Below are 11,091 nucleotides of genomic sequence, written 5' to 3' on the forward strand. Positions count from 1 at the left end.
TCCCTCACCTCATAACTTTACAATGTCAAAATTTACCTCATAACTTTACAATGTCAAAATTTACCTCATAATTTTACAATGTCAAAATTCCCTCACCTCATAACATTACAAAGTCAAAATTCCCTCACCTCATAACTTTACAAATTTAAAATTCCCTCACCTCATAAATTTATAATGTCAAAATTCCCTCACCTCATAATTTTACAATGTCAAAATTGTGAAATGTTATAATAGTGATTACATCTTGTTTTAGGTTAAGGTGTTATAATAATGATTACATCTTCTTTTAGGCATCCCATGGGTTAAAATAGGTCCTCAGTACCCCATTGCTTATCGTAAGAGGCGACTAAATGGAGTGGTCCTTTGGATGAGACCACAAAAACCTAGGTCTCCTGTCACAGCAGGTGTGGCACGATAAAGATCCCTTCCTGCTCAATGGCCATAAGCACCGAGCGTAGGCCTAAACTTTGCAGCACATCACCGGCAGTGGTGACGTCTCCATATGAGTGAAATATTCTCGAGAGGGACGTAAAACAATATTCAATCAAGCATTCAATCGCTTTAGGTCGAGATGTTATAACAGTGATTACATCTTGTTTCAGATTGAGATGTTATAATAGTGATTACATCTTGTTTCAGATTGAGATGTTATAATAGTGATTACATCTCGTTTTAGGTTGAGATGCTATAATAGTGATTATTATACCTCAGTATGAGAATTTTATGCAACGCGTAATCTGATTGGTCTAGACAGTCACGTGCCAGGGGTGATAAAACTTCATATCTCCCTCTCAAACATCATATCTCCCTATCATATTTACCCCTTGGACAGCCTCGTGCATTTTCCATAAATTTAACGTCAAGGTAGATGAAGTGTATTGTGACGTCACAATACGTCCGAGTCATTCTACTGTCATAGTTTGTAGGCACAAAATATGCGGGTCTCTCATACACAGTTGAATGCATGGTTTTAGTTGATACAGAAAACCCAAGGAAGTTAATCTACATTCAAGGAAAATGGAAATACAAAAACTGGTTATCATTTCACTGTATTTCGTTGTTTGTATCTTCTACCGTAATACGTTGACGGCGCGGTTTTACCGTTAGGGCGATCTCAGCCATATAGATGAGCGGACTCCAATTTCAAATACATTTTTGTAGTCTTGCTTTGTTTCGGTATAATAAACAATTTATTGCATGAATGATCGGGAGATATGAAGATTTATTCACCCAAGAAAAATCATATTCCCCTCGGGCGTTGCCCTCGGGGAATATGATTTTTCTTGGGTGAATAAATCTTCATATCTCCCTCACTATCATGCAATAAATGTATATTACATCTCGTTTTAGATTGAGATGTTATAGTGATTACATCTCGTTTTAGGTTGAGATGTTATAATAGTGATTACATCTCGTTTTAGGTTGAGAAGTTATAACAGTGATTTATCTCTCGTTTTAGATTGAGATGTTATAACAGTGATTTATCTCTTGTTTTAGGTTGAGATGTTATAATAGTGATTACATCTCGTTTTAGGTTGAGATGTTACAACAGTGATTACATCTCGTTTTAGGTTGAGATGTCATAGTGATTACATCTCGTTTTAGATTAAGATGTTATAATAGTGATTACCTCTCATTTTTGGTTTGGACCAGGCACTGTTGCTATGGTTGAGTTCACCTAGGAGGAAAAATAATTTCGAAATTCTTAAATTCTCTTTTAAATATTTTTTAAATTGTCTTTCTACCATATTTTATCATAAAACTCCAGGTATCGAATAACAGACATTAACATCATGTCTTTTGATGTATTCCTTTTTCTATCTGAGAACACATTTTGTCATTTTAAATTCTGTGACAACACAATGATTGCGAAACCTTACTTATGTAATTATCTCGGACAGAATCACTCCTCGTATGTCCTCCTTCTTTAGATCCATGACTCTGCTGATAATGACTGAGTGTAGCTCTGGGGCTTTGTTTCCGTTGCTCCTGTACATCCGACTTGTCCCACTTTGTGTCTTGCATTGGAGAACTGTTACTTGATTCCAGATATTTTTGCGCCCCATCGTTTCGAGAACCCTCTGACGCAACTCTCTTTTCGGGAGACATTTCTGACTCCGCAGCAAATATCCTAAAATGTCTCCTATCATAATCCTGACTGGTGTTTTCCTCGTTTTCTTTTTCATATTCACGTTTCAGATTGTGTAACCGGTTCAACATAAGAGGAACCTGAAAAATATCACACTTGTGAATTATTTTGTGCATTTCAAACTTTTCAGACAAGACACTCTTGGGCTACATGACACGCCTGAGAAATTGCATTCCTTTTCCTTGATTTATACAGTCTGAACTGTCATATGCAACCACACAGGGGATTGTTGATTGTCATGTAAGATGGAGAGTCATTATTAGAACCATAGAAAATAATGTTCAGTGGAAATAAACACAGTGACACAAGACAGAGATACTCCGGAGGCTACTGAGGTGGTCTGGACTGTGTTACACATCATGTGGCTTCTTCTTATGGAAGATTTCAATAAACTGGAATCATCATTACAGGACTATGTTGGCATATCAAGTTTGCCCTGTCGTAAATTTAGAAGAAAAACCTATATTTTGGGAGGACGGACCAGATGGAGGGAAAGCAAGGTTAGCACCAGATGTGGGTAAACCAAGGTTAGCACCAGATGGAGGAAAACTAGGATTAGTACCAGATAGTGGTAAACCAGGGTTAGCACCAGATAGTGGTAAACCAGGGTTAGCACCAGATATTAGTAAACCAGGGTTAGCACCAGATTTGGTAAACCAGGGTTAGCACCAGATATGGGTAAACCAAAGTTAGGACCAGCTGGAGGAAGGCCAGGGTTGTAGTAAAGGAAAAACGGGAAAGGTGAAAGAGACTCCAAACGTTACGCCTCATGGCACGGAGAAAATGACGTGCGAAGTAAGAAGAGTTTGGTTTTTCTGCTTCAGTGATTTTTGAGAGAAAACTCCATCTTATTTCTGAATTATCTTTATCTGTCTGAAGGATGACCATTCATATATAGAAATAAAAATTGCCCACCATTTTTTTTGTGTGTCAAGTTTGGTTGAAATTTGTCTAGTGGGTTTGGAGAAGGAAGTCAAAAATTAAAAAGTTCAGACAACACACAGATGACAGAAGAACTTTGATCATAAGCTTTCAACTCAGATGAAATGGAAAAGAAAACCCATCCTAAATGTTAAAACCAAACACTCAACTGAAACACACCACCACAAACCTACAGGTCTGTACTTACGAGAGTTGAGTTCGATTCTTTGAATTTGTCTGCAATTTCTTGTAGTTCCATGGCCCTTGCCAGAAGACCTGTGGCATACGACCTCAGTGGGTCATCACACGACTCCGCCCAGTGTAGAAGTCGTCTCTCTAAACCATCCTGTTCCCATGAAAATCAACCATATAACATGTACGTATTGAATTCAGAACGAACATTCATAGGTACAAAAGGTTCTTATAAAGATTGAATGGAATACCTCATACGCAGAATTCTTAACAAGGATTGAATGGAATACCTTATACGCAGAATTCTTAACAAGGATTGAATGGAATACCTCATACGCAGAATTCTTAACAAGGATTGAATGGAATACCTTATACGCAGAATTCTTAACAAGGATTGAATGGAATACCTCATACGCAGAATTCTTAACAAGGGTTGAATGGAATACCTTATACGCAGAATTCTTAACAAGGATTGAATGGAATACCTCATACGCAGAATTCTTAACAAGGGTTGAATGGAATACCTTATATGCAGAATTCTTAACAAGGATTGAATGGAATACCTTATACGCAGAATTCTTAACAAGGATTGAATTTTGGTATTATTTGAGAGAGTGGAGATATCGCTAAAATTGAATATCGCTAACAATTTATTCCATTTTAGAGGTACTAGTTATCTTTCCTGGAATTATAAAGTTTTGCTAAATATGCATATACCAATTTTTAAGGAAATATTGCTAAATTTGTGTCTAGCTAAAAATTTCACTTCTATTGTAAACCTACTGAGTTACAAATTTTTTAACTCTACATTTATCCATTGACAAGAAAATTAATAATGCAGCTGGATATTCAAAATCAATGCATTTCAAAATTACAATGAAAGGAAACTTTACAGTTTTATAGACAGTGATTTTAGATAGAAGCTGCATATTTCAAAATCTTACAGTGTCTTGGAAAACTATGGCTGTCTCTAGTGCAGGCATGACATCCAGCAACAAACGAGATGCAGCAACATGCAGCTCAGTCAGGTCTCGATTACTGCTCATCAGGTAATTACTCGTCAACTGAAATCATCACTTAAGATTATAATATGTAATAAACGTGTAGCTCTGTCAGGTCTCAATTACTACTCATCAGGTAATTACTCGTCAACTGAAATCGTGATGACAGATTATAACATATAATGAAATAGGACATGAAAACTTAAATGCAAGATCTCAACACCACCAACCCTTTTAAGAATGTACAGCCCAACTATATCTCAGTCGAATAAAATGAAAAGCTAATCTGAATAAGGATACATAAGAAAGGAATTTCACTGTAGATTTCCTTTTAGTCTTCAAATGCTCAAGAGAACCTTGCTACTTTGAATGTATGGAATGACGTAACAGTCAACAAAGATTGATGTGGGCACTCAGTGATTTTTTAATGACCATTTTGGGTCTGAATTTCGGCCGTTTCCCCTCCTAAAAATTGCCATTTTTTCCCCAAATTAGCTTGCATTTTTCCCAATAATAAAATTATGAAAGGAAAAGGCATTTGAAAAAAATAAAACATTCGATGCGAATTATATACATAAGACTTAACAAAGAGTTATGGGAATGATTTGGATAGAATAGTTGAACATTTTGAAAGGATAAAGAAAACTAGATGTGTAAAATAAAGACAATATAATGTTTGATATGATTTTAAACTTATTTACGATAAAATTGATTTTTCCCAATTTGACTGAAATGTCGACAATTTTTCCCAATTCGAAAGCCACAGGACCCTTGCAAGAAATGTAGAACAAGAGGCCCATGGGCCACATCGCTCACCTGAGTCACCTTGGTCCATATCAGAAGATTTTCCATATCTATTTGAATGTAAAACCGTAGTCCCTATTATGGCCCCAAACCTACCCCTGGAGGCCATGGTTTTTGCAAACTTGAATCTACACTATGTCAGAAAGCTTTCATGTAAATGTGAACTTCTTTGGACCAATGGTTCTTGAGAAGAAGATTTTTAAAGATTTTCCCTATATATTTGTATGTAAAACTTTGATCCCCTATTGTGGCCCCATCCTACCCCAGGGGGCCATGATTTTAACAAACCTGAATCTGCACTATATAAGAAAGCTTTCATATAAATCTCAGCTTTTCTGGCTTAGTGGTTCTGGGAAGAAGATTCTTAAAGATTTTTCCTATATATTTGTATGTAAAACTTTGACTCCCTATTGTGGCCCCATCTGACCCCCGGGGGCCATGATCTTAACAATTTATAATCTGCACTATATCAGGATGCTTTCATATAAATCTCAGCTTTTCTGGCTCAGCGGTTCTTGAGAAGAAGATTTTAAAAGATTTTTCCTATAAATTTGTATGTAAAACTTTGATGCCCCCCTTGAGGCCCCATCCAATCCCCGGGGTCCATGATTTTAACAAACTTGAATCTGCACTATATCAACAACAACAAAAAAAAAAACGAACAAAAAAAAACAACTTTGATCCCCTATTGTGGCCCCATCCGATCCCCGGGGGCCATGATTTTAACAATTTAGAATCTGTACTATATCAGGAAGCTTTCATATAAATCTCAGCTTTTCTGGCTCAGTAGTTCTTGAGAAGAAGATTTTTAAAGATTTTTCCTATATATTTGTATGTAAAACTTTGATCCCCTATTGTGGCCCCATCCGACCCCCGGGGCCATGATTTTAACAATTTAGAATCTGCATTATATAAGGAAGCTTTCATATAAATCTCAGCTTTTCTGGCTCAGTGGTTCTTGAGAAGAAGATTTTTAAAGATTTTCCCTATATATTTGTATGTAAAACTTTGATCCCCTATTGTGCCCCCATCCGACCCCCGGGGCCATGATTTTAACAATTTAGAATCTGCATTATATAAGGAAGATTTCATATAAATCTCAGCTTTTCTGGCTCAGTGGTTCTTGAGAAGATTTTTAAAGATTTTCCCTATATATTTGTATGTAAAACTTTGATCCCCTATTGTGGCCCCATCCGACCCCCGGGGGCCATGATCTTAACAATTTAGAATATGCATTATATAAGGAAGCTTTCATATAAATCTCAGCTTTTCTGGCTCAGTGGTTCTTGAGAAGAAGATTTTTAAAGATTTTCCCTATATATTTGTATGTAAAACTTTGATCCCCTATTGTGGCCCCATCCGACCCCCGGGGGCCATGATTTTAACAATTTAGAATTTGCATTATATAAGGAAGCTTTCATATAAATCTCAGCTTTTCTGGCTCAGTGGTTCTTGAGAAGAAGATTTTTAAAGATTTTTCCTATTCATTTGTATGTAAAATTTTGATCCCCTATTGTGGCCCCATCCTACCCCAGGGGGCCATGATTTTAACAATTTGAAATCTGCATTATATAAGGAAGCTTTCATATAAATCTCAGCTTTTCTGGCTTAGTGGTTCTTGAGAAGAAGATTTTTAAAGATTTTCCCTATATATTTGTATGTAAAACTTTGATCCCCTATTGTGGCCCCATCCGACCCCCGGGGGCCATGATTTTAACAATTTAGAATCTGCACTACCTAATAAAGCTTATCTATAAATTTCATCTTTTCTGGTCAAGTGGTTCTTGAGAAGAAGATTTTTTAATGACCCTACCCTATTTTTACCTTTTCTTGATTATCTCCCCTTGGAAGGTGGCCTGGCCCTTTATTTTAACAATTTAGAATTCCCTTTACCTAAAGATGTTTTGTGCCAACTTTGGTTGAAATTGGCCCAGTGGTTGTTGAGAAGAAGTTGAAAATGTGAAAAGTTTACAGACGGACGGACGCCGGAATACAGGTGATCAGAAAAGCTCACTTAAGCTTTCAGCTCAGGTGAGCTAAAAATCAATGGCACTATTAAAACAGGGACACCGACATTAAAGGATTGTAAATCAGAGTATGAGGTCCAGGTAAGGTAAGATTTGATGAAGCCCCAGAAGTCTTTGTTAATAACCAACCAAACATGGCATGATTATCAACAAGAGGAGAAACTGTTAATCATTTTAGAACTTTTTCTTTTCAGTTACATTCAAGGTAATTATATTTTTACTAGCTTTCCAAAAATATGGAGAAAACTCAATTTGCATAAATCTGACACAATTTCATATGTATTTACAGAGATTCATGATGCATAAAATTCTTGGTATACAATGGCAAAAGTTTAACACAGCATATACAGTAGGCGAATACAAAGAGGAAATTGAAAATAAAACTCATAAACCGCCCTCGAAATTTCTTTGCTAATTCGGATGAGAATTTAATACACAACTTAGTTGTCTAAATGTCAAATGATCTCCCATGGGTCAAATACAAAATCAGATGTACAAACACATTTACAAGATTCAGAACTTTATACAGTACACAAATTTTTCCTTTTCCACAAATTGACAAAACCAAGAATCAAATGAGAGAATCACGAGTACCGTGTTCATGAAGTCGTCATTCTTGGACAGCGTTCTCATGAGATGGCCAAGGGCACACACTGGCATGGTGTGAGCTGGGTGGCGGTCATCGAAAGGGTCAGGGTCCATTTTATAGTACTCCTCTGTCTCCCGCTCCAAGATTTCCGCCATTCTACAATATAACAGTTATCAAATAATCTATTTTTATGTACATCACTGGGCTGCGCTTGATCAACCTATCAAAATATCATTTACAAAGTCGCACTCAAGTCTTTTTTATTTTTTTTAAATATGGCATGTGAATTCATATTTTCTACCATGTTCTTTTCATCACATACATGCCATATTCTTGATTTGTGTAGAAATTTCCCAGATTTATAACCTATCTCACTGTCGTAATCCAGCAAGTTAAAATACTAGAAAATCCATATACTAACACACTCTGGCAGGTTAGTTACTTTGTGCAAACCCCGTACTGACCTGGCCAATTAAAATGATATTTGTTGTACCCCAAATACTAGAGGCACTTTCCTGGAAATCCTTTGAAGTTGGTCAAAACAATACATATCAAACTCTGCTAATATTACATTATTGGTGCTTGTCACTTAAGACAGGGGGTTGATTTTTGTGTGAGCTGACCACATTGAAGGAATTACTTGTGAAGTGAGCTGACCACATTGAAGGCATTACCTGTGAAGTCAGCTGACCACATTGAAGGCATTACCTGTGAGGTCAGCTGACCACATTGATGGTATTACCTGTGAAGTGAGCTGACCACATTGAAGACATTACCTGTGAAGTGAGCTGACCACATTGAAGACATTACCTGTGAAGTGAGCTGACCACATTGAAGGCATTACCTGTGAAGTGAGCTGACCACATTGAATGCATTACCTGTGAAGTGAGCTGACCACATTGAATACATTACCTGTGAAGTGAGCTGACCACATTGAAGGCATTGTTGTTGTGCTCTCTTGTCCACTCTTCCAGCAAACTGTTCAATTCTGTTGAGGAGTCTAGTGCTGCCATGATGTCTGAAATCAAAATACACGTATCTTGTTTTATCATCTAATGCTCCAACTGTCAAGTTTATAAACTTCTTCGTGAAAAATCTTACAAAAAGGGGCATTGTCATGGATGTTTATTTGATACATATGTTCTGATATTTCACAGTTACAGCACATACAAACATCACCACATGTAACACAGAAATATGAAAATTCAATTCAAAATCCTGCCCATGAGGAGACATCCATTTCAGTTCTACAGGGATGTGACTGAATTCCTCCGAAATCAGAGGAAATCTGGTCAAAAAGGGAGAGAAAAAAGTTCACCCTACCTGGGAAAATATAAATTTCTGTCACTTTAGATCAAGCCCATAGTGTTTCTTTTTTTTTTTTTTTTTGAAAATTGAGTCTACCAGAGGATTTCCTCTGAAAAGAGGAAAAATCACACCCTTGATTCTAATATCATTGCAGAGTTTTGAATGACTTATCAATTCAAAAGTAGAATTTAAAAAATGTCATGGGAAAACTCAACTATCTGCAGATTCTAATGCTCCACAGAAACAGCCATGAACTTCAGCCTCAAAAGATGTAGACAAATTGGGGTTGTAGACTAGCATGTTTATCTATCAACAGCTAAATTTGAAACTATAAGAATCTTAGTAGCTTTAGTCAAGAGTAAACCTCTACAATACAACATAACATCCAGACAATTCAAACATCAATTGTAAAGCGACAGGTCAAAACAACAACATATAACTGTGATTTTTGAGAAATTACATTGAATACAATGTAAGAGATGAAATGGTCTACTAAACTTAATATGTGTCACAAAGATGCATGCAGAAATCATCACATTCAAGAAATTTCCAAGTCTCAGTAACAATTAACTAACATAACTGAACTGGGAGAGTCGGGGAGACCCTACAGGGGTAGAAAATCTAAAGAAAGACTGACCATGTAAATACGGAATGTTTCATTACAAGAGACCAACAAAACAGGTTACCACCAGGGTTACGTTCAAGATCACCATGGCTATGTTATGCTGAATGAAAAAACATCTAGGTTAGCCCTACATATAACTATTAATACACAACAGTGTTGAATGCAGCCAGGTAAACCCGATGCTCCGACGGCAACATTAGCTGTGGCGTTCAGGTCTTTGGTGGACAGGCTGCCAGCAGATCGTAGAACATTACATGGAACTACATACATGTACAGACAGTGGCTAAAAGTACCAGACCATTAAAAAATTTCAATATGTATTTCATACAAAATGTTTTCTTCAAAACATTCATTTGAAACCTTTTTCTTTTTAATCTTAGGATCGCAAGGAATTCATCCGTTTTGAAAATAATATTGGGCATTTAAGCTGCCACTGTCATGTGCTCTGACATACCATGATCTATAAAGAACCCGATCAAGTCAGAAGAAAAGCTTCTTTTTCAAAAATCAAAACAAAAACAAACACAACACCACCAAAACTAACCTGTAACACTCAAATGGAATGATGAATGTCTCACGAACCCGACTTGTAAAAAACAAACGCTCAATAACAATGTTAGTACGTCTTAATTGATTGACTTAAAGATTCCAAAGAAGAAAACACTAAACATTAACGAATATTTAGAATTTCCCCATTTCCCGCAATCCACCATGCTGATACAAGGTAAAGCTAGCTACGTACCTTTGGCGTTATTTTCGTACTTTATTTTTAAAGTAGTTCGTACCATTAATAATTCTAGTGACCTGGGAAGCTCTCTCTCTCTCTCTCTCTCTCTCTCTCTCTCTCTCTCTCTCTCGGGTACACCATATAAAAAAAACCATTCTGTTGCTATTTGAACTGTAGTTTGTTATCATGTCCACCATACTGATGCCCTTTCTATCACAGGCACCTGAAGTATGGATATTACTAACACCTCCCCCCCCCCCCTTTTATGATAATATTTTTGGGTGGCAATAATTTCTCTGAAATTAATTCTCTGTCTATCTCATCCCATTTTCGATTTATGTAATCGTTTCAAGCTTTTTGTAAGCTTTATATATTGGCCTTCTACGGGTATAAATTAATTATAATAAAATGGTTAAATACAGATTTCGAGGGGGGGGGGGGGGGGGGGCTCTCAACTTTTAAGCACTTGAAGGCTAAAGAGAGTACCAATTATTTTCTCATAGAACTCAATACAAACCTGCTGTTTCACTGCAGTGATTTCAGACAAATCTTATAATTTGCCTCTTATAATTTGCCTCATTTGAAAGTTCATTCCAAGCACTGCCTAAAATCCACAAAAAATATATAAGGTCCCCTCAAATGTTGGCTCCTTTACAACCAACTGCAGTTCCAAACTTAAATACCACTTCTTTAAAAAATAACACCTATAATTTCCTGTGCCACAAATTACCTGCAATACTTCCTCAGC

At 36.6% G+C, this 11,091-nt stretch overlaps 1 protein-coding gene across 4 annotated transcripts in view; it reads right to left on the reverse strand.

Moving 5' to 3' along the window:
- Positions 1-10,354, reverse strand: part of LOC125654320 (DDB1- and CUL4-associated factor 1-like) — a 43,896-nt gene extending 33,542 nt beyond the window's left edge. For 2 of the 4 annotated variants that reach the window (XM_056143062.1, XM_056143060.1), the window contains exons 1-7: positions 10,161-10,354; positions 8,596-8,701; positions 7,689-7,839; positions 4,207-4,326; positions 3,279-3,416; positions 1,881-2,229; positions 1,631-1,678 (exon numbers count right to left, since the gene is read on the reverse strand). In XM_056143062.1, coding sequence (XP_055999037.1) covers positions 1,631-1,678; positions 1,881-2,229; positions 3,279-3,416; positions 4,207-4,326; positions 7,689-7,839; positions 8,596-8,696 — 907 coding nt within the window. In that variant the 5' untranslated portion in view covers positions 8,697-8,701; positions 10,161-10,354. The remainder of the gene's footprint in view (positions 1-1,630; positions 1,679-1,880; positions 2,230-3,278; positions 3,417-4,206; positions 4,327-7,688; positions 7,840-8,595; positions 8,702-10,160) is intronic. The other 2 variants (XM_056143061.1, XM_056143059.1) reach the window with 1 other exon arrangement.
- Between the last annotated feature and the right edge of the window lie 737 nt (positions 10,355-11,091).

This window comes from Ostrea edulis, chromosome 7 (assembly GCF_947568905.1).
Source record: "Ostrea edulis chromosome 7, xbOstEdul1.1, whole genome shotgun sequence".
Lineage (NCBI taxonomy): Eukaryota > Metazoa > Mollusca > Bivalvia > Ostreida > Ostreidae > Ostrea > Ostrea edulis.